This window comes from Petaurus breviceps, unplaced genomic scaffold, assembly GCF_028583685.1.
Source record: "Petaurus breviceps papuanus isolate PSGF00001 unplaced genomic scaffold, PetGlider_PUasm1.0 174, whole genome shotgun sequence".
Lineage (NCBI taxonomy): Eukaryota > Metazoa > Chordata > Mammalia > Diprotodontia > Petauridae > Petaurus > Petaurus breviceps.
Window position 1 is genome coordinate 73578624 of NW_027185761.1, and position 24160 is coordinate 73602783.

Genomic DNA, 24160 nt, shown 5'->3' on the forward strand with positions numbered 1-24160 from the left:
TGACTTTCCCTGTTGCAATAATGTGACCTCCCAGGAGGCAGAGACAGCCTCATTCCTTTCTGGAGCCTTCAATATCCAGCACCAGCCTTGTCTGAAGCAGATGAGACCTGATCTTTACTCTGAGTCACACTTCCAAGTAAAGGTTAGAAGGGGATGAACAAGATATTCATCTAGTCTTAGGAACCTCCTGAAACTCCCCTATGGCTGGCACAGTGGAAAGAATACTAACTGTGGAGGCAGATGACTTGGGTTCATATCTCACCTCTGACACTCTGGGTAACCTTCAGACACTTTGTTTCCTCCTCTGTAAAGTGGAGGATCCGACTCGATCATACATGAGGATGACTACCACTCTAGGTCTATGGCCCCAAGATGTGGTGGCCTTGCAGGTCCCTTTCCAGTCTGTGATCCTGGAATATGAAAGACACGGAGATTCCCTGCTGGTGTCCCTCTGCCCATGCTGGGGGGCTCAGTTATTCAGATGGCTGCTGGATCACTCTTGAGAGCTTAACAGTTAATAACTTCGTGGCTTGATGTCAAACTCTGTGTCTCAGATGCATCTCAAACTCAGCATGTCTAGTACAGAACTCATGATCTTACCTCTCAGCCCTGCAAAACCTTTACTCTTCCTCAAAGGGCACTATTCTATTTCTGTGAAGGGCAGACCACCATCCTTTCAGTCACCCAGGTTTGTATCACCTCAGCATTATCAACAGTCAGTTAACAAACATTCATGGATGCTTTCTCTGTGCTGAGAGCTGAGCTAAGCACTGAGGTTATAAGGCTGCCTTCAAGGAGCTTACATTCCAATTTTATTCCTCACTTGGCTCTTTTGCTTTGCTCCTCACTTCCCCTGATCCCACAGATTCCATCAGGAGGCAAATCTTGTCATCTCTGCCTCCATCACATCTCTTACATTCATCCCCTTCTCTCCATTCACTCAGTCATTGCTGAAGCCAGAACATAGCATCAATTCCAAACACTCATTTAACATCTAGAGAAACAAGCACAAAGAGTTTAAGTAACTTACCCCAACTGTCTGCACAAATGATCTCAGCCTGCAGTTTTTTTTTTCTGTCTTATCTTTGACATGTTTGGGGATCTGAATCATATTTGCCTTAAGGAAAAAAATAGGTAGAACAGTATCTTCATTTTTGAATGCAGTTTATGTAATACAGGTGTGACCATCTGGACCTGGTACATTTTTACATGTGGATCAATTCATGATCTCTTTAATTTTCCCTAAAATTTTCTCTTAAAATCTGTTCCATTTTGTTATTTGGCTTTCTATTATCATAAATGTTCATCCACTTCATTCATATTCTTAGTTGTCTTGCCATATAGCTGTACATACAAGTGTATCAGAGGTATATGTATTTTTTTGTTTGACATTTCAGACACACGGTCACAAGTCTACCACCTGATGGGCATCTCGGGCAACTGGCCAAATAGTGCTAACATGGTGTGTTATTGTGTTTAGAATTAATGACTCCATTGGAAAATAACCTTGATCGGGGCAACATGTTCCAGGGCCTGCCTGATTGCTTACATTTTTTGTTTCCTTCTCCCTGGGTGAATCATTTCCCAATTATGCCCTAAGCTCTTTCCAAGGAGGGACTGTACCTCTCACAATGCCCCCAACAGCACTAGGCCTTGCTAAAATGTTCAACCAAGACTTTTGGAAGGGAGGGAGAAGGCTGGTGGGAGAAGCTGGAAAATCTTTCTTTTATTGACATTTAAAGTCCCTCCCTGGTGTGGTTTTTAAAAAGTAAAAGAGATAAGAATAAGGAAAAAGCCTTTTCTGTACTGGGTGGTGAGGGGCAGGGGCTCAGAATGGAAGGCAATTGAGTTCTCTTGAGAAGGGAGCAATTCTAATGCTTCCCGTCCCCTCCCCATTCCCATCCCACCCCCCATGGAACTGAAGGAACATTGGAAACAGACTGGCTCTGAACACTCATTGCTTGCTGCCCAAATGCCTTCCATAAGATTTCTCAGCTAGAGCTTCCAGCCAGAGAACCCACAGGGACTATCAGCCCTGTTGAATTGCTTCAGTTTTTTGGGAAATGCCACAGCCCTGTCAGAAGCGTCCCCAGTGTGGCCTCGGGCCTCTGGGCAGCTCTGTGCCCTGCCCATGTGGGTGCCTGGCCTTGTCATTTCTTAGGCTCTCTTTGCTTCTTCTTTTATTGACCCCCTCCCCGAACCTCACTTCATGGCTGTCATCTTCCTGGTGACTCCCTGTTGCTTCTAGAACACCAACGTTCCTCTCCCAGGATTCCCTCTCAGACCGCCCCCCCCCAATTCTGTCCTGCTTTGAGTTCTATTGTCTCAATGCTCTCCAGCCCTACCACCCACTCCTTGAAATCAGCTTTCCTCCCCAGCCCTTACACTGGCTGTGTCTTCTCCCTGACCCAGTCCTGGCAAGCTCTGCCTCTCCTAAGCCTTCTGGAGTTACCATTCTCTCCCTCCTCAGACTACCTTACAGGTACTTGTCTCCTCTTTCCCAAAGCCCCCACCCCACCCCACAGAAGGTGAGCCCCATGAGGGGAGGACAGACTGTCTCTGTGTCTTTCGCACCTAGCCCAATGACTGCCACCATACTGGGCACTTAATAAGGGGAACTGATTGACTGACTACCTACTGTGATCCCCCCAGGGTCTAAAGGTCTGTGTTTCCTGGTTTATCTGGAACATCCTCCTTGTTCACCCCTTCACTGTCAGGAAACAGTAGTGTAGCGGAGAGAACTGGCTTAGGAGATGGCGGATTTAGGTTCAAATCCTGCTTTAGATACTGGCTGTGGGACCTTAGGCTAGTCCCTCCTCCTTAGAACAGGCATCATAATCATGCCTGCCTCACAGACAGGGCATGTGTGCAGCCAGTGCCCCTGTGACCAGGCTCCTGCATCCAGCAATGAAGATGGTGGATGGGTGTGAGTGTGGGAAACAACCACATCTTGTGAGTACACATCCACGAGACAAGACAGACAGCCCTCCGCTCTGCTCCTGGGCCAGCCTGCCACCCTGACATGCTGTCAAAATGACTCACTGATTTGTTTGGGGGAGACACTGTCCCCCACAGAGTCTACCCGGCGCCTTCTGATCTCCTTTATGGCAAGATGGGACCTGAAAATACGCACTGTGCGCGGCACTTATTCCAATTTGAGAAGGAAAAAACAAACATTTTTTTAAAAACCTACTGCAAGATGCCTTGATTAAAAATGCTTGAAATACAACATTTTCTTTACACACAAAGCCAGCATCAGCCGCACAGATATTCTGAATGAAAGCTGCCCAGCTCCCACCCCAATGTGTGCACACGCAAACACACACTCACACATGCAATGCTCCACACACGCACATGTGTGCACTCACACATGCACACACGTGCACTCACACACATGTACACTCACATGTACCCGATGCACACGTGTGTATGCACGTACCTATACACACGCACACACTGCCCCACACACATGCACTCACACACACAAACTACACACTTCCACACACATACAGTGCCTGTTTGGAGTAATGGAGGCCTTACCACTGATTTCTCCACATTCTCTCCCAATTCCCCATTTTACCAAGTGATCAACTTGGGAAGAAGATGACCAGGTTTTTGGCCAAGTATGGCCTCAGTTTCCTCACCTATAAAATGAGGCAATTAGGTCAGAAAAATTCGACCAATATTTATAAAGGGCCTACTGTGTGTAGTGCATTAGGTGCTGGGCCCTTCCCCTGAACAGCACATAGTCTGTCTCTTGGGGGGAGGGAGGGCACAAAGCAGGCAGTTGTCAGACACAGTGAGAAGGGCCTTCAGCTCCCAGGGAGAGGCTTCTGGGCAAACACAGAGCAGGACTTTCACTGGCCTCACTCTAGGCTGCTCCTCCCTGCTGAGGGGCCTTCAGCTGAGCCTGGAGGGATGAGGAAGGCTCTGAACAGCAGAAAAGATCAGAGCTTTTATTCCTGGCATGGGGAAGATCGGGATGACTGCCAGGGAATAGCCCATGGTCCAGCCTGATCTCCACCCAGCCCTGAGATTCTGTGATTTGAGATTTTAGAAAAAGTAGATTAGATTTGGGAAGATTGAGATGAAGCCTCTTAAAGTATCTGGGCCTGTAAGGGCAGGTGACTCTCTGAGAAGACAGGGCTGCATTACATTAGTGAAGAGCATTCCGTCTCTGGAAGACCCCAAAAGACTGGACAGGCTCTTCTGTGCCTGACTCAGTCTGACACTGTTCTCTCTAGAAAGAAGCCCCTGGTGCCCCCTCACTCACTGACTCTTCGGCACATGCATCCTGACGTGACCCTAAGAGAGAGTTAGCGGGGTCCGTGGCCTTGGGGTGATGCCCACAGAGGTGACTGTACAAAGTCATTCAGGACAAGTGCCCACAGATACATTCATCATGCTGCATGAGGGCCAGGGAGAGGAAAGCAGTCACTGATGACAGGAATCAGGGAGGGCTTCCTGGAGGAAGCAGCATTGGAGGGGGCTTTAAAGAGGGTAGAAATTCAGCCAGTGGTGACAACAGAGGGAATTAGGTCGGGCATCCGGTTCAGCGTGTACATCAGCATGGAGGCAGGATCAATCTACAAGCACTTAGTAAGTCCTACTGTGTGCCAGATGTTGTATAAGGTGCCAGAGATACGGAGGCAGAAGAAAAAAACACCCCTGCCTCCATGCAAATGAGGGAGATGGTGTGCACAGTCACAAAATCTGAGAGTGGGGAGCGACCATGGAACCAAGCCCTGCAGGAAAGGCAGAACCGCCCAGCAAGCAGCCCTCCAGCCTCTGCTGGAAACCTGTGGGGCAGCCTGTGCACACGTGTGAGGACAGATAGAGGAGAGACCAAGGGGGCATAAAATAGTTTGGCAAAGTATAAGGCAAGGCCCTCTGCAGAGTATGTGTGTTTGTGTGTGGAGGGAGGTCTGCATGTGCACACTTGTGAGTGTGTATATATGTGTGTCAATGTGTATTGCATTGTGTGCACACTTGTGAGTGTGCATACACTGTGAGTATGTGTGTGCATGTGTGAGTGTGTGTACACTTGGGAGTGTGTATATACTGTGTGAATGTACATTGTGTTGCACACTTGTGAGTGTGCATATACATGTATGAGTATGTGTGTGCATGTGTGAATATGTGCATTGTGTGTGCACACTCATAAGTGTGTATACACGTGCATGTGTGCGTGTGGGCAGGGGCAGTATGGATTAGCACGGCCACTGTGCCAGGTGTGATAAAGAATCTCTCATGGAAGGCAGAGGGATGCGGGCAAGCTTAGGCAGCCTACATACCTAGTGGATGCAGTGGGGACATTAGCAGCACGGCTTCCTCCCAGCATCACCCGGAGCCAGGATCTGCCTCACTATTGTCTCTCCCTGAGCAGCTGCATCTGGACCCTCTTCTCTCTCCCCTCTCCTTTTGTTTTCCAGCCTTAAACAGAGTGTCCAGGCTCTAGGCCAACACATCACTCTCAGTCAGTCCTTGTTGGACGCACTTCATCCCTGACCAGAAACCATTTTCCTGCGTCTCACACCACGCTCCACAAAGCACAATGCCATTCTCAGATCCCATTTTTAAAACCCATCTGTTCGCTTGCCGTGACCCATGGTTTCTTTGAAAGTCCCTGCCTTCAGTGGGTAGCAGGAAGAGAACACTAACTGTCCCCAGGCCACCATTTTCCCCAGGAATGGTCGGTGCCAAGGAAGCTTCACCTGATTGGTGCTGGCCGACAGAGGGTCCAGTCCTCCCTCTCCTCAGCAGGTCAGTTCCTCTGGTGACTCATCTCTTCCTCTAAGAGCCAGAAACAGCCAGGCTGGCTCTTGAGGCTGACTTGGAAATGGCTTCTTCCTGGGAAGAGCCAGGACCACCCTCCAGGGGAAGAACCATGGGCCTGTTTTCTCTCAGGTGATCATCTCACCAAAGGGTCTCCCTGCCCCCACCCACCCCCACCCCCTCCCTCTTTGGATCTGAATGGCCTTAATAACATGTGTCCTTAGAGAAGACAGTCACCTCCCATGAAGAGTCACTCTCTCCCTGGGGCTACTTGACTCCCAGTAATTCCATGTTTCCCATCCCTGGGACTGATGGGGACATTTCAACCAAATGCTCAGTGAATGAAAGGCAAGAACCCACCTGTTCACTAACACCTCACACTCAGAACACCCTCTGCACCCTGGTCTAGGATGCAATTTAACCCATTCTTTCATCTTGGAAAAAACTGTCCCCCCTCAATTAAATAAACTGTTGACTTTGTTGTCTGAGCTTTGATCAAGGTTTTGGGGGGAGGCTTGGGCTCCATTGCTTTTTTCCTCAAAGTGGTGCTGAGGATGTGCCCAGAGACCAAAGAGACTTGAGCTCGTGTCCTGGGAGGGCCGGCTGAAGGAACTGGAATGTCTAACCTGGAGAAGAGAAGGCTGAGGGGGGCCTGCCAGCTGCCTCCGGGCATGAGGAGCTGTCCAAGAGAGGCAGAATTAGCCTGTCTGTTTGGACCCAAAGGGCAGAACTAGGAATGGGTGCAGGAGCTAATCCAACTATAACATTAATAACAATGATAGCAGCTGACATTTAGATATATATCTGAGTATATGTGATGTATACAAATGTGTGTGTGACAAAGTGCTTTACAAAGATCATCCCATTGGATCCTTACAGCACCCTGGGAGCTAGGTGCTTTAATTTTCCCCATTTTAAAGATGAGAAAATTGTCTTGCCCAGGGTCACACGGCTAGAAACTGTTGAAGGCAGGATTTGAACTTGTGTCTGCCTGACTCCAAGCTCAGTTCTCTATCCATGGCACCACTCAGCTGCAGCCCAGAAGTCCCAGAGACACATTTAAACTTGATGTAATGGGAAGGTTCCTAAAAATCAGACCTGCCCAAAGTATCATGACCCACCTTGGGGGGTTGGGGAGAGGGTCCACTCCCACTATAGGTCCCATAGGTCTTTAAGCAAAGGCTGGACAGCCCCTTATTGGAACCTTCTTCCATGTTGGAGCAGGCAGCCCCTGAGACTCCCTTCCACTGTGAGATTCTGTAATTTTGCAGCAGAGACATCCCACCTGTGCAGCTGCCTCATCCGTCTCCCAGTCTCTGCCCAAGTGCCCGATACCCCCAGGTCACCTCGATTCCAGGGAAGGGCGGTTGAGGGGAGAGGGGCTGTGATGGGCAAGGACCTTCCGGCAGAAGGAAGGAACCAAAGGGCTGAGCTGATGGACCAGGCCGCAGTGCCCGGTCCTGGGCCTCTGCCGGACTTACTGATCAGGGGTACTGGCTGATAGGCATGGCGCCCTCCGTGGGAGGATTTGACAAACCAAATGTAGCTTACTTTGGTGGGTTTCTCAGATGATGCTTCCCCCTCCCCCTCCTATCTAGGGCATCATTCATTTCCTTTTTATTTTAATTATTTTTTTTAATTTTACCGAGGTTTGTTGTTTTTGTCATTTCCTGTCCTTACTCCTCACCCCTTCCCCTCCCCTAGCCCTGGCCATGAGCCTTCCTTTGTCATTAAAAAGTAGTGAAGGCAAACCAACCCAGCCCTCTGGAGAGGAAGCTGTGGAAGGGGGGAGGAGTTCTGCCCTCCCCCCCCCAGTGCCCATTCATCCCAGTCCTGCTGCCCTCAGGTAGACTGGGAACACGTGTATGTGCCAATGGAGAGTCCCCTCATCAAGCATCCCTCAGGTGTTCTCGCCATTGCTGCGTGTATGAGGTCATACAGAGGGTCTTACAGACAACTCCCAGACAGCCGGGCTCTCCTTGTTGAATGAATCCCTGAGGCAGAGCCTGCCCTCCCTTGGGAGTCCCAGCCCCCTCCATAGCTGGACCAGGCTTTGCCCCTTGAGAGTAAGGGCAGCTCCCTCTTTAGCCTCACACCCACAACCCCAGGCACCCCGTCAGTGCTTAATGAATGCTGCTGACTGTGGGGACAGTGCTCTGAACGCTGTCTCTGCCTCTTGCCCTCCCAGAATCTGTATCAGAACCGATTTCTCGGCCTGGCCGCCATGGCCTCTCCATCGAGGAGCTCCCAGAGTCGGCGCCGGTGTAAAGAACCGTTGAGGTACAGTTACAACCCTGACCAGTTCAACAACCTGGACCTCCGGAACGGGCCGCACGACCCGGTCACCATCCCGCGGTCCACCAGCGACACGGACCTGGTCACCTCTGACAGCCGCTCCACGCTCACGGTCAGCAGCTCCTGCTACTCCATAGGCCACTCCCAGGACCTGGTCATCCACTGGGACATCAAGGAGGAGGTGGACGCGGGCGACTGGATTGGCATGTACCTCATAGGTGAGTACCCCGCGCGGGCTTCACGACCCACTCACCGCGGGAGGCTGGTGGCACGGCAGGGCAGCCCCCCTCCCGAGGTCTGAGCTGGGCAGAACACCCACCCTGGGGAGGAGGGGCAGTCGGGAAAAGATACACACTGAGTAACGTCTGGGCAAGTCCGGAAAAACCCAAACTGAAACAAACAAAAAAAGGCAACTTATTGAACCATAGACGGTATAAAGGGACAGCAAAAGAGCAGAGGGTCAGGAAGAAGGGAAGGCTAGCAAGGAAAGACCGCACCACAAGTGACGGCACATAATTGAGTTAACGGGACCAGGAGCGAAGTGGTGCAATGGTTAGAGCTCTGGCTTTGGCGGCGGCAGCCAGGATTGGAATCCTGGCTGGCCACTGACTCCCCGTGACCTGGCTTGTCCAAAGTCACTCCCTTCCCTGGGGTCGGTAAGATGAGGGACCCTGAGATCCTTACCAGCCTTGCGTAAACATCGCCTCAGAGGCATGGGCTTCACCTTTCCGACTTGGGGATCCCCCGGGGAATCTGCAGATCTCAGGACCCCTGAAGGGATTGTGAGCTTCCCGGACCATGGTCTGTCCTAAGAGTGAACGTCGTCAGGATGTGCTGGCTCTGTAGACCCGGCAGGTCTTGGCTGAGCAATGTTCAAGCTGTGGTCGATCACCATTTGGATGGACAGGAGAAAGGGGCTGGCCTCAGAGTCGCTGGTGCTCTGTCTCCTGGAGAGTCTGACTGGCTGGCGCCCAGGGCACGTAGAGGGTGAAGCTCTCCAGCTCCCTGACACTCCCCAAGGCTTAAGAGGCTAGATAAGGAGCCTGTGAGCCAGGGCTGAGGGCTAGGGGTTCTAGGCCAGCATTTATCAGGTACAAGGAGAAGTGGAATCCATAGCTCCTCTGTGACCCCTCTTCATGGAGAGTGGGGGGAGCCATGTGGACACAAATCCCCACTCCTCCGCCTCCTCCCCAGTAGCCTCACCCTGGCTGAGAACCCCACCCATCATCCCCCCCATGCTCCAGCTCCCCTTGGTTCATTGCCTCCCCCCACTGGAATGTAAGTTCCCTGAAGGGAGGGGATGTCCTGCTTCCTTGGATCCATTCACCCAGCCCTTGGCCCATAGTGATTGATTAATAAATGCATCACATCTTCTATAGGTTCCTTCTTCCTGACACCAAGAGGGTCAATGGGCCACCTACAGGCTTTGAAACCTGTAGACCCAAGTTCACAGCCTGTCTCTGTGGGAGAAGATGTATGTGGTCTTGGGGGAGACACTGATTCTCCCTGTGTGTTAAATGAAATCCCGATGATTCCTGAAGCGGAGTATAGTCTTGGGGGGCAGGGGCTGCCTCCTGTTTTACAACAAACGCAAGCCGGTGTAGCCCACCTTCCCATCATGTGCCATGTGGCTCTCCCAGGATCCATGTGCAGGCAGGAGAACATGGAGCCGGCCTTTGGCACATCTCTGCAGCGTGCTGGGGACTGCAGGAAGCCTGGGAAACCGGCTGGCTCTTTCTGCAGAAAAGAATCTATCGCTGCAGAAGGCCAATTATGCAAACAGCCGAGTAACCCAAACAGTGTGACAAGCAAGCGTCGGTCCACACGCGCGCACACATGCGTGCGCTCAGAGAATCTCAAGGCAGACAGTTTGAAAACAAGGGAATTTCAGAGGGATACAAACAGTTATTACCATTGGCCGTGGAAATGTTGTTTTGAGAAGGAGCTGGATACCGCATAGAGTAACGGATGAAGTCCCGGCCCGAGGGTCTGGGGAGCTCTGGATTAGAATCCTGCCTCTTTGGGGCCATGGACCTGTGCCTCAATTTCCTCATCTACAAGACGGCGACAGCTCCTCCCTCCAAGGGCTGTCATGAGGCTCATATGAGAAGATGTTTTGAATGTACTTTAGAAACCTCACAGCATGATCTCAAGCTGCTATCACGACCGAGTCAATCACAGAAAGGATACTTGGTGAGAAGCCGTGTCCAGCTTCTTTGTCTATGCCGGACCAGAAGGTAGAAATGAATCAGCTGAAGCTGGCCGCGTGTTTGAAAAGGCCTTCCCTGTGATAAACGATGGGCTCTGCCTCACAGCTGAAGTCCGAGGTGCCTTCGTTCGAAAATAACCCTTCCTCTGCCTGGCCCTGAGGGTGGAGCCAGTCTGCGGGGCTTACCTACCATCACCCCTCGGTCAATTAAATGGCCCCAAGGAACTGGCTACGATGTTCTGGGTGCTGAGCTGAGCACTTTGCAAACACGATTTCCCTTGATCCTCATGACAACATGACCGTGAAGTAGGTGCTGCTATTGTATCCCCATTTTGCAGATGAGGAAACTGAGGTAAACCAGGTGAAATGACTTGCCCATGGCCACACAGCTTAGAAGTATCTGAGGCTGGATTTGAATTCAGGTCTTCCAGACTCTGACCCAGTGCTCTGTGTACTGTGGCACCACGTGATTGGGGCCCCCAGAACAGCTGCTTCATTCAAGCCTTTTCTAGCATTTGGATAAACTTCACCTATAGCCACCTCCACTCTAACAGCCTAGTCACCCTGCCCAAAAAAGGGTCAGTCTGGCATGACCTGTTCTTGAGGAGGCCGTCACTTCCTGTCCTGTTTTTCTCCCACTGGTCACCTGTTAACGATGTCGGCGCTGGAATTTTTCCTGGCCATGAGGGTGACCTCACCTGCCCATCACATACAGATGACACCCCTCCGCCTTCTGAGAACTGACTCTTCACCCTCCAGTCCAGGGCTGCTTCTCCCACGCCCCAGAGTCAATGAAGCTCTCCACCAGTCACATGTGCCCAAACGCATTTGAGAGCACTTTCCGCCTGGGCATTGTAACTTGAATTTGCCAAAGACTCTCTCATGAACTTCTTGCTTCTCCTGGGGTTCAGTTCCCTGATTGCCATCCCCCTTGGCCCATGAAGCAGATTCAGAGAAGAACGGAGGGCCTCCACTCCCTCCGCACTGGGAGCGTTCACTGTCCCATCCTCCTCCAGCAGCTCTAGCCCTTCCTTGTTGTCCTGGGCTTCTTTTTGGACCTCAGCTCATGTGGAATGTTAGCATCCAGCCCATCCTTCTAGGCCAGCACCAGAATTCTTCCTTCATCCTTTGCTTCCATCCTCTGGGCATCCTCTAACAGTAGGATTTGTCATTGTATCATAACCAGAGTCAAACACACATGCGTGTGTGCACGCATACTCCTAACCCTTCCAGAATGAACCCTTCTATGTAACGAATAAAAATAATTAAGCAAAAATGCACAGTAGTGTCATCCAGCACCCCAGGGCACTCAGGATTCTGCCTAGCAACACCCCAACTTTCCACCAAGACGGAGGGATGATTCATTCATCATCTATTCTCTGGGACCCTCCTTGGCCTTTCTGGAGCGCGAGATCTGGCTTCCTTTGGGGATCTTGTCATTTAGAGCATATTTAGAGACCTTGTGAATGAGGAGTTTGGGGGCATATTTAATTTTCTCTTCAGCAGTTCACGCAAAGATGCCCCTATTTCTGTGAATTTCTCCTCTTCAGTATATTTTATGTGCATCCACTCCAGGCTTTTTCTTCCCATTCTTCAGTTGGTAGGCACCAACTTCCTTTCAGTTTTTGACTAGCACAAGTTTTGATTTATATTGAACTTTTGTTTCTGCCTTGGATTTCTTTGGGGGTACATTTCCACTAGGAGCATCAGTGGTTTGAAGAGTATAAGCAAGCAGGTGAGGCACCTTTCTTCCAGAATGCCAAATTGATATTCAGAATAATCAGGATAATTAAAAGTGTCCCTAACTTTTTAGTGGGACCTTCTTTCCAAAAACCCCTTCACCATTGATAGCTCCTATTCTTTAAACCAATATTCTGGATGTAAAGTGAAGTCTCAGGCTTATTTACTCTGCATTTCTCTTATTGGTAGTGATTTAGAATATGTGGAATGTGTATTCATAGAGTTCTTTATATGAGCAATATTTCATTGGAAAGCTGTTTGTGTCCTTTGAATGATTGGAGAATGACCCTTGGGTGTTTATATTTTTTTTCAATAATTTTTTAAATTTTTTTTGTCTTTATTAGTTTGTTTATTTACTTTGAGTTTACAAGATTCAGTTCTCCAGTTCCTTGAGTTTCGATTTTTCTTCCCCTTCCTCCCCTCCTCCCTCCCCATAGCAGCATACAATCAGGTATAAGATCTGCAGATACTTTCACATTCAATATTGGTCAGGTTATAAAGAAGGATTGTATACAATGGAATGAACAGTGGGAAAGAGGAAACAAAACCAAACAAGAAAAAGAAAGAGAGCAGGTGCTTCAATCTGCATTCAAACTCAGTTCTTTCTAGTTCTTTCTCTGAATGTAGACATCTCTCTCCATCATGAATCTTTTGGACTTTACTTATAGCCCTGCATTTCTGAGAAGAGTCCGGTCTATCAAAGTTGGTCATCACACATACGTTGTGTCTGTAATTGTGTACAAATTTTTCCTTGTTTTGCTCTTCTCACTCAGCATCAGTTCATATAAGCCTCTCCAGGTAGATATGAAGTCCATTCTCTCTTCATTTCTTATGGTGCAATATTATTCCATTACATTCATATACCATAATTTCTTTAGCCATTCCCCAATTGATGGGCATCCCCTTAATTTCCAATTCTTTGCCACCACAAAAAAAGTTGCTATAAATATTTTTGTACACATGGGTCTTCTTCCCTTTCCCACCCCAGCAAAGTGTCATAGTTCAGCACTGAAAAATTGATCCAGAATCTAATTCCCCATGTTCATTCTTATACTTTTATTATCAAGCTTAATCATCAGAACACTATTGGCTACTCTTCTGTTAGAGGGAGAGGAGGAAGAGAGATAGAGGTAGAGAGAGACAGAAGTAGAGTTAGACAGAAAGAAAGAGGGGGAGAGAAGGGAAGGGAGAGAGAGAGAGGGAGGGAGAGAGACAGAGACAGAGAAGGGGGAAAGGGAGGGAAAAAAGAGAGAGCGGGAAGGAGGGAGAGAGAAAGAGAGAAGAGAAAGAAGACGGGGGAGGGACAATGCTTCAGCAGATGTACAGATAATAGAAGCCCTGACTATAATTAATACAGCATGTGCCGGGCTTGGGAATGATTTCCTGAATTTCTCATCCATTCTCTTTTCTTGCCTTGCTCTGATGATAATGTCATTTCTTTCTTCATTGATCTTCACCCAAATGCCTTATGCTGCTCTTCTCCTGGAACTTCTCTTTGAATTTACCCTTTAATCTACAATATTCCCTCATCCCTTACTTATGAAAGGGGACAGGGGCATAACTATTCAGAGTCACCTTCCAGACAGAAGTCTCATCCCTCCAACTCTTAAAGATAACTGTGAGATTAAAAGTGCCTTCTTATATCAGGAGCTCAGTACTACAGTAGCTAATGTTGGAGTTCAAAATTCATGAATTCAAATCCAAATTCAAATCCAATGTCAAACATTTACTTACTAGTGTAGAGGCAGCTAGGGGGCACCACAGCACTGAGCCTGGCATCAGGATGACCTGAGTTCAAATCCTGTCTCAAATACTTCCTACCAGTGTGACCCTGGACAAGTCATTTCACCTGTATGTCTCAGTTTCTTCAACTATAAAATGGGAATAATAACGGCCCCTAGCCCCACCCAGAGCTGTTGTAAGGATCCAATGAAATAATGTCTATAAAGTGCATGGCAAACCTCACAGTGCTATGGAAATACTAATAGTCATTAAATTCCTTGCTGAACAGACTTTGTGTATTGATACCTAGGCAGCAGAGTCAAGGAGAATTTTATTATGACTCTTTTCTTGGATTACTAGACTTTTCCTTAGGTCCAGAATTGCTGCCCTCTTCAGATCCATCTCCCACAATGCTTCTTTTCCTCTAAGGCTCAGCTCAGGCATCACCTCCTCCATAAAGGCTCCCATCTCCCCTTTCCCACCTTGTCCTTGCTCCCAACCAGCACAAATTTCTCTGTGTCCATGCTGTGACCCCCCAGGGGAGGGGTGTGCCCACGTGTGTGGGTTTATGTGTGTCTCTTACCAACCCAGCACCTTGCCCCTTCTACATATTGAAGAAACATTAAGTGAATATTGTTGAAGTCACTCATTCCTGGGCGTATGGCACGTGACTGTGTCCATACTATCTTACAAAAGCAAATCAGAAATGGCATGTGAGTTCAGTTCAGACCTTGTACCTCTTGCCTCAGCCCTGGCAGGAGCTGGAGAGTGCCCATGAAAGGCCCTTCTCAGTGTATGGCTCAGGAGTATGACCCCCCTCCAAAGTTTGCTGTTTAGCTCACCCCTCAAAGCTGATACTCCTGAATTAGGCAGGGGTGCAGAGGCAGTAGACTTAGATTTTCTGGAAGTGTGATTTTCATTAGTATTGGCTTTTAATGGCTTACCCTGCAAATTGAAAAAATAAATCAACTTGAGGGAGAGAAATGTTTACAAGAAATGGGGACTGGGAGAGTGTATCCCATCCTCTTGGTGGGGCAGTTCACTAGGAGACTCAGCCCTAAGGGCTCTCTGAGCCCTCTGTGGTTCACATTGGACACAGCAGTGATTTTGCAGCCCCACGTTCTGTTCTCAGACTATCCCAGGAGCAGCGCATGTCTACAGGGCACTCACCATTTCCAAAGGCCCTTCCTTCCAATACCCTAGCAGGGGGCTGTGATGCTGCTGACATCATCATCTCTGACTCAGAGTCAGGCAGACCTAGGTTTAGGTCCAGCCCCTGACACGTCCTGGTTATGTGACTCTGGCCAAGTCTCTTGATATCTCAGTGCTCTGGGCAACTCTCTTAGACTAGAAGATTTTTTATAATTTAATGTCTGTTATTCTCAGATCTGAATTATCTCCCTCAAAGTCAAGCAAAATAAATCCCCGCATTACCCATGTCCCAAAAAGCAAACCAAAAAGGAGACAGACAGAGAGAGAGAGAGAGAGAGAGAGAGAGAGAGAGAGAGAGAGAGAGAGAGAGAGATGAAGGGAGAGAGACAAAGACAGAGACAGAGAGCAAGCTTCAACCTTCACTCTGAGTCCAGCAGCTCTGTCTGGAGGTGGGTAGCCCTGATTCATCATGAGTCCTTTGGAATCATGGTTGGTCATTATGTTGATCAGTTATTTAGTCTTTCAAAGTTAAGTATCTTTACAAATTCTTGTCACTGTATAAATTGTCCTCCTGGCTCTGCTCACTTCCCATCAGATGTAAGTTGCAGATAAAGTGCTGACCTACATTGGGAGGGGGCATGTCAAGTGGGGAGGGAGCCTGTGCCCTCAAGGACACATGTGGCCCTCTAGGTCCTCAAGTTTGGACCTTTGGCTGAATCCAAACTTCACTGAACAAATCCCCTAAGTAAAAGGATTTGTTCTGTAAAACTAGGACCTATGGGGCCACATGTAGCTTTGAGGGCACAGGCTCCCCCCACTGGGCAAAGCAGCTACATGACATGGCAGTAGCCTTGGAATAAGGAGGACCTGTGTTCAGTCTTTCTTCAGACACTTACCAATTGTGTGACCCTAGGTAAGTCACATAATCTCTGTGCCTCAGTTCCCCACCCTCATTTGTAAAATGGAGAAAATAATAACACCTGCCTCCCAGGGCTGTTGGGAGAATCAAATGAGACAATATTGTGAAGTGTTTGCAAATCTTAGTGTGCTGTGTAAATGCTAGTTATTGTCACTGCTATTGGTTTCTGCTTGGGAAGAACACAGGAGGCTTATGGGTGTAGCATACTCACCCCCCAGGTCAGCCGACAGTCCTATAAATGAATAGGTGAAGCCTTTACAGAAAGCCTATGCTGACTTTGCATCGTAGTGCATGGATCTGAACATGTTTCTGATAGATGTTTTCCTCTTTCTCTCCCCTTTCTCTTTCTTCTCTCTCTGCCTCTTCTCTGTCTCTCTGTGTGTCTCTCTCTGTCTCTCTGTATCTCTCTCACTTTGTCTCTGTCTTTCTGTCTCGGCCTCTGTCTGTGTCTGTCTCTCTGTCTCTGTCTCTGTCTTTCCCTCTGTCTGTCTCTGTCTGGCTCTGTCTCTCTGTCTCTGTCTCTCCTCCCTCTCTCTCTCCACCTTGGGAACACAGATGAGGTCTTGTCTGAAAACTTTCTGGACTACAAGAACCGTGGCGTCAGTGGTTCTCACCGGGGTCAGATCATCTGGAAGATTGATGCCAGCTCCTACTTTGTGGAGCGTAAGTATTTCCAAAACGTGTCCTGTGGGTGTCAACAGCGGAGAAATGCTGGAGAAGGCTTTGCTCTTCTGTATTCATCACAATTCCTTCTGGAAATGTATTGTGTGTGTTGGGGGGGGGGGTAGATTGAGCTGTCTCAATAGCAGCCTCAGGAGGAAGTCCTGAGGCATGGATGACATTGGTTGGGTCAGGATAATTGCTACATTAACCTCCATGGATCACAGGGGACCCCAGCCTCTCAGGCAGGAGGACTGCCAATTACCATCATTTTGTCTATCAGAACTCTGACAGCAAAAGAATGTAGAAAGGGGTAAGAATGGGGAGGGCAATGCTGTCTACATGTGTGTGCACATGTGTACATGTGTGCCTGTGTGCACATGTGAGGCAGTCAGGTGTCCTGGTGTAAGATCTAGATTCAGGGAGATGGGTTCCAATCCTGCCTCAGGCTGTGTGATCCTGGGCAAGTCACTCAATCACTCAGTGGTAAAGCCTCAGTTTCCCCATCTATAAAATGGGAATCATATCATCACCCACTTCCTGGGGTCACTGTGAGAACCAAATGAGATAACATATGTCAAGCATTTTGCCTGACTTAAAGCACTACGGTAATGCTACCTGTTATTACATTTTATGCAATACTAATATATAATTTGATTATATTATAATAGAATTCTATTTCTATAGTGGGACTGGTTTAAAGAATTCATATTAAAAGTAGTGTTTCAGTAAGTTTCCTCAGTATAAATGCCCGCTCCCAAAGACATTGGATAGAAGTGTTCTGCCAGTCCCTGAGATAGGAGAGTCGATTTAGGAGCCAAGGCCTGGGAAGGCTGAGCCAAGGTTGAACAGAACCTTGTGCCTGGGAATGCTCCCTGCCCATCCTGGGCACCTTCACCCAAAGCCCTTCACTGAATCCAGAGCAGTGACGGGGCATGGGGGACATCTGGATCCCTCAAAGGTAAATCTCCTGAAATGAAATCTTAACCTTTCTCAGTTCACTATAGTTAATAGGATTTTTTAATGAAATCACCTGGAATGTACTCATTCCAAGGACTTGGGACTTGAGCCTAGGTACAAAAGTTCTCTGAATTTCAGAAATGCTGTAAGTCGTTGTCTGAATTGTGTGTGCCCTGACACTGTGCACAGGTTCAGCATTCAAACCAATGTTGAGTTGTACAAGGGTGGGATGGGGATGCAGTGTGAGGCACTGGCTCCTCTGGCCGATGTCTGGGCATCTTCATGGCCCGGGCCTTAGGTAGAGCAGGCCCTTCTGTTTGTTGATGATAAACTCAGCTTGGGCCAACAAGATGATGCTAAGTAAGCCAAGCCAAGTGGCTTGGGAAGTCCCTCAGGGTGCCGCTGTCCTTGGTGTTCAAACGTACAAGGGCTTGACCATCACTGATGGATGAGGATGAAGTGAGCTTGGTGATTGGTTACAACAAATCACTGTGGATGTCATGCCACCCACATGGAGAGCTTTGAGAGAGGAGCAAGAAGGACTTTCACACCTGGAAGGTTGCTTCCTGTTGGGAGAAAGAACACAAGCTTTGAAAGATAAAGCTTTTTAAAGGACATCTAAAAACTTTGAAAATGGAGTTGGGGGAGGGAGCTAGACTACAGCTGGGTAAAGGGAAATTAGGTCAGTGAGAGACCCCTGATGGAGACCTTAGAGCAGGGATTCTTAATTTCCTTGTGCCTTGAACCCCGTGGGGAATCAGTATGGGGCAGGCACCCCAGGAGCCCTTTCTAGGAACATGTTGTTAAATATGTAAAATCATACATGTAGGATTACAAAGGAAATCAATGAAAATGAAATTGTTACTGGAATTTTTTTAAGTAAGAAGATCCTGGACCCCAGGTTAAAAAACCCTGAATTAAAAGGGGATAAAGAGTTTTCCTTGGATGCAAGAGGAGAAAATGCTGGGCTTAATGAATTAGGGGGGCAATATGATGTGATACAAGGAAAGGGGGAAGGGAGTATACTAAGAAGAATTTGGAGGCAGAGGACGTGGGTTCTCTGGGTGTTTAGCCCCAGAAGGCAGGACCTGGGACACTGGGAGAAGGGGAGGTTCAGAGAGGCCAAGGTCAAGTCCATGTCAGGAAGAATGTGCTGGCAGTGAGGGTTGCCCAAAGTGGGAGGGGGAGGGGCAGGATTCATGTCTGGGCCAAATGGGGAGAGGGCTTCTGATGCTCTGGGGAAGGGAAAGCACTCAATGTTTGGCTTCTGTGACTACAAATTCAGACAATAAGAGAAAGCATGAGCTCTAAGAAACTGTCTTATAGGCAGAGAATCTGAGTTCATGCACACACCCTGAGGGGCCTCCCACCGTCATCTAGAAATGGCAAGATTTCAGACACTTGAGTAGGGACCTTAAAAATAGATGCCAGACAGGCTAGAGCCACGACAAGCCTGAGTGAGTGACACAAGGAGGAGGGTGATTGATAATTCAGAGCACTGCAGAGACAGGCAGAAGGATGAGAAGGAAGAAGGATCTGGCAGCTCAAAGTAATGAGAAATCAGTTACCCCCCGGCTTGGGAAAATGGGGCTAAGCCATTCCATGTGGGCCAGTCTGGGAGTGTTTGAAGCCTGATCAAATCAATAATGCATTGCGGCTTGTTTAGAGTGAGCCTGCCTCAGCAGTGTGCTGCAGGCCTAAAGTGCACCCCCCTGCTATTTGGGGGCAGGGGCAGTGTAATGAAGGCATCCCAGGGCTATACTTCTCTTATTTTAAGGAGAAGAAATCAAATTTGTATAGAACAGGGCTTGGGGCAGACTCAAGCAAAGTGTTCTCCAGATTCAGAATTTAATCTTACTTCATTACTTTGAAGTGACTGATAATTGCTGCTGAGTGTCCTTAACTTGTTTGGGGATGAAGATGGGAGGGATAATTAATTGAAGGACAGAAGGCGGCCAAGAGCCCCTGGTCCTTTCTTATTGCCCACCTCCAGCTTGGAGGTGTGCTTTGGGTGCCAAGCTGAAGTCTGCCCCTGGAGCCTGGGCACTCTTCCTTGGTGAGCTCCCTGGTGTACCAGCTCAAGATAAATGACAGACAGCCTGGAATGAAGATAACACAGCATGCCTTTGCACATGCACAGATGAGACAATTTGGAGGGCGTCTGACAAGCCTCTGCCTGGCAGCTTGCCTCTTCGGAGTGGTGTTGATGTGAGTAGAATCATGAGGGCATCTCTTCCACATGCTTATCAGGAATGCTGCCCATGATTTCTCCTATGATATGTGGGCGCTGTGGAGAAAAGATTTATGGCCAGCCCCCAAACTAGAGAATAGATTTATTATTGCTAAAGTAGGGAAGTGAGAGCTCTGGGTGCTTCTGTTGCTCCTGAAGGGCAGAGCTGGGAGCTTGAGGACCCCACCCCTCCCACACTCCACCTCTCACCACCTCCCAGCATCCTCCTCCCCTTCCATCATATCTAACTCTCAAGGAAAGTCGAGGCATTGAACTGATTTCCGTTTGTATACTTGGGGCAAGTTTATGACCTTACTCTACTATTCAAGTAAAACCAGCAAGTGATGACTGAGTACCTTCTTGGCATCAGTCACTGTGCTGAGTGCTAGGTATACAAGGAAAGGAAAAAGAAACCAAACAATCCCTGCTCTCAGGGAGCAGCCAGGTTCATGGGGGAAACAAGAAGCAAACAAGGGAGAGACAGGATAAGTGAGGGCTGCTCGTCAGAAGAAGGGGAACCTGGAAAGGTTCTTTGTCGAAGGTGGAATTTTAGCTGGAATGTGAAGGAACCAGGGAAGAGTGGAGGTGGAAATGGAGAGCGAATTCTAGGCCTGGAGGGGCAGCCAAGGAAAACACCCTGAGCCTGGAGGTGGAGTGTCTTGTCCAAGAAAGAGCTAGGAGGCCAGTGTCACTGGCTTATAGAGATTGTAGAGTGGTTTAATGCATAAGCATTCTTGAATAGCAGCAAGGGACCAGACCATAATAGGCTGCAAAAGCCAAGCAAAGGGTTTTACACTGGAGGTCCTAGGGAGTCAGTGGAGATTATTGACTAGGGGAGAGACATGTCAGACGTTCTCTCTACGCTTTAGGAAGATCCGTCTGACAGCAGAGTGGAAGGTGGACCAGAGTGGGGGAAGGATTTGAGGCAGGGAGACCAGCCAGTGGCCACTGTAAGTCCAGCGTGAGGCCATCCTGGGGGCAGTGCCAGAGGAGGAAAGGGAGCGTATGTCAGAGATGGCACCAAAGTGGAATTGGCAGCAGATGGGGTGTGAGGACTGATCGAGACCTTTCTCCTCAAGCTCCTGCCTGCACATGACCCTCTGTGTCAGGTGGCTCTACCTCTTCCTTCCAATGAGCTCCCTCAGGCCCCCCAGAGTATCTGCAGTCTTCAGCTCCATTCTGGGCTCGATGGGCTCCTTCGGGCTTCCCCAGAATCTGTGCACAATTAATTTATAGCATGGTTTCTATGGGAAACTCTATTCTAGGCTGACTTACAAACACAGTTCTCGAAAACAACCTGTTGGTCTGCAAAGGATTGCTGGAATTGCATTTTTTAAAATTCTGTTCTGTCTTTCTTTGCCCAAGGATTCTTTTCTTAGATCTTTATCCGGGAAAAGATAAAACCAGACCTTGGAGGGCTTTGCGTACAGGCTGCTCAGCACTCCTTGTCAATGAAAAGCCCCAGATGGGGAAGGGGGCATAAAGAAAATTCTTCCAACAGCTGTGTGAAGGAAGAGGGGAGGGGCTGGAGTCAGGGAGAACAGCTAAAGGGTCTTGGAGCAGGCCAGCTGGAAATGGGGAACACTGGGAATGAGGAGCAGGGAACGGATGAGGGAGATGCTGTAAAGGGAGAACCAGCACTTAGGATATGATGGCAGGTGGGAGGTAACTCGGGGGCTGAGAGTGCGGTAAAATGGAGAGGTCAGCCCAGAAAGTCTTTGAGGTAGTCCTAAAGATCCGGCCATTGGAGGACGAAGGCAGAACACAGCCAGAAATCAAGGCAGCAGAAACTTCATGTATATATGTGAGCCATTTGTAAGTCAGCTAGAAACTTACATTCCCATAGAAACCATGGTTTAAATTGGACACAGATGCTCGGGACAATCTGAAAAAAGCCCATTGGACTAAACTGGGACCGAATCCGGAGCATTTGCAATGGAAAGTACAGTCTTTGGAAGAAAAGACTAAAAACACACTCTTTTGGCTCTGGAAGGCCTTGGATCCCAAGAATTAATAGTACCTGGACTGACCTGCAGCACGGATCCCAGTGATCCTCTGACTTGGCCAGGCTGCCCCTTGGATGTTCTGAAGAGTTCTGGGAAGGGCATCAACAAGCTGGTGGTGGCCAGAGGAGGGCAGCCAGGCTGCTGACGGGCTTCAAGCTCAGGCCAGCTAAAGGCTGACTGGATTAACTGAGGGTGTTTAGCCTATGAAGGACAGGGACTTTGGGGAACCATGGCAGCTATCTCCAAGCATTTCAAAGGCTATTGTTTGGATAAGGGGTAAGCTTATTTTTTAAAGGAAAATCAGGACAATGTCTGGAAGCTGTAAAGAGACAGGTTTAGGCTTGATGTCCAGAAAAACCCCCTAACAATCAGAGCCATACAAAGGTCAAATGTAGTCACACTGCTCGGGCGGCTCTTGTCCAGATCTGAGTTGGAGAGATGGCCTCTAGGGTCCCTTCCAACATAATGATACTGTGACTCCTGTGGATCATCCAAAGAACCCACCCATTATCCTGGGGCTCACTCCTTGGGTGACTTTGGGCACACCATCTAACTTCCCTGGGCCTCCGTTTATCCATTTGTAAAATGGGTAAAGGGTTGGACTAAATGCCCCTTCGGGCTCTAATCCTATGATCCTCAGGATAATGATTAAAGTCTCACCTCATCATTTGCAGAGTTCATACAACTTCACCGCCAACCCCAAGTCAAGGCAGATAGCTAGCTAGCCAGCTGCTCATAATGATACCCTATGGGCTCCTTTGGTCTCAACCCCAGCCAGATCATTTCCCCAAGTGAAGAATAATTGAAGAATTCATCCCTGAAATAAGCTTTATAGATATCTTTTGTTTTTATACTGCCTAAACTTCCCCCATAGCCGTCACTGTACCCCTCCCAGAGAGCCATCCCCTATAACAAAGAAACGGGTTCTCACAATATTGAGCACCGACTATTCCAGCCACTGTCCTCTAGCTTGGTGATACCAAGACTGAAATGAAACTCTTCCTTCCCTAAAGCGGCTTCCCTTCACCTGTGCTACCAGGTGACTCAGTTTCTCTGGGGACAGCACCACCAGGAATGACTCATCGGTGACTCAGGATTTCTGTATCCCTGTATGGGGTGGTATCTAACCCTACCTTCCACACATATACACAGGTACACGCACACACACACACACACACACACACACACACACACACCCCTCTACCATTAACTGGGGGCATGATTTGTGGGGCTTACACCAAATGTCAAAATTTCTGATTAAGGCTCTGATAATGCATATATACCCCCCCTCAAACATTCATACATATGGGTGCATATATGTATACGTGCATGTGCATGTGTGTATATATACATACATGTATGTGTATATACACAAGGAAGATACACATGTGTAAACATTTGAGAAGAGACAACTAGTGAGTGTCAGGCTTCCTGGAAATGAGCTAAGCCTTAATAGGAAATAAGGATTATAAGAGGCTTTGCTAAGCAGGGAGAAAATCACAGCCCCCAGTGAAAGACTGCAGAGGCATGGAGTCACTGGTTGGACTGTCAGAATCCAGGAATATTGTTCTGTCTGGTTTGGTCAGACAATAGAGAGATGGGAAAAGCAGACTGTGAAGGGCTTCTGATGCCAGGCTGAGAGGCAGTAGGGAACCAAAGCAGGGACTTTGAAGGGGGCAGCCTTGGGTCGTCCAGGGAACACGCTGGGCTACCAGGAATTTTGTCTCGAGAACAGACTGGTCTCCTAGCTGCGCTTTGCCTGGGCTAAATTCCACAGCTGCCTGCTAGAGGTTGAGATATTCCTTTGGCTCATTCCAGGGCTGTGGCTTTTTTAAGGATCTTAAAAATATGAAAGGGAAAGTAATATGGTATTAAATGGAGGAAAGACTTTAGTTTTTCCTTTTTGAAAATGGAGCAAAAGGGTTCCTTCCTCTCTAAAGATGGTAGCTGAGCAGAAGGTAGCAATTTGTCCAAGATTATCACAGAATCTCAGAGCAAGAAAGGACCGTGAAGGACATCCAGGACAGCCTACGCCAGGTACAGATTCCCCTCTCCAAGGCGCCTGCCACGAGACAGCAAGACGACCTTGGGCTGAGAAGAGGCAGAGACAGGAGCCCCGGCCTCTGGACAGAATTCCTACCCTCCTCCTGGAAAATCTGAGGGTCATTTTCCCCTCAAAGAGCAATGTTTTAAGAGCCACAATGCTACTTTTCTTTTCAAAAATAGATGTTTACCGATATTTTTGTTTTTCTATCACCTAAATTTTCATTGCGTTCCTTTTCCCCCCCCCCCCCACCCAGAATCATTCCTTATAACAAAGAATTTACAAAAAAAGGGGGGGGGACAAATTCAGCAAAACCAATTAACCCGTTAAAATCTGTGAGCCCCGCAATGTTACAAATGAAGGAACCGAAGCCCAGAGACAGATGTGAAGTGACTTGCCCAAGCTCACAATGGGAAGAAGTTCCAAAAGAGTGTGTTTCATTATGAGA

At 48.4% G+C, this 24160-nt stretch overlaps 1 protein-coding gene across 1 annotated transcript in view; it reads left to right on the plus strand.

Annotated features, from left to right (window-relative positions):
• The window catches only part of HECW1 (HECT, C2 and WW domain containing E3 ubiquitin protein ligase 1), a 317313-nt gene that overhangs the window by 155214 nt on the left and 137939 nt on the right, over positions 1-24160 (plus strand). The window contains exons 4-5 of the mRNA XM_069084583.1: positions 7964-8288; positions 16368-16475. Coding sequence (XP_068940684.1) covers positions 7964-8288; positions 16368-16475 — 433 coding nt within the window. The remainder of the gene's footprint in view (positions 1-7963; positions 8289-16367; positions 16476-24160) is intronic.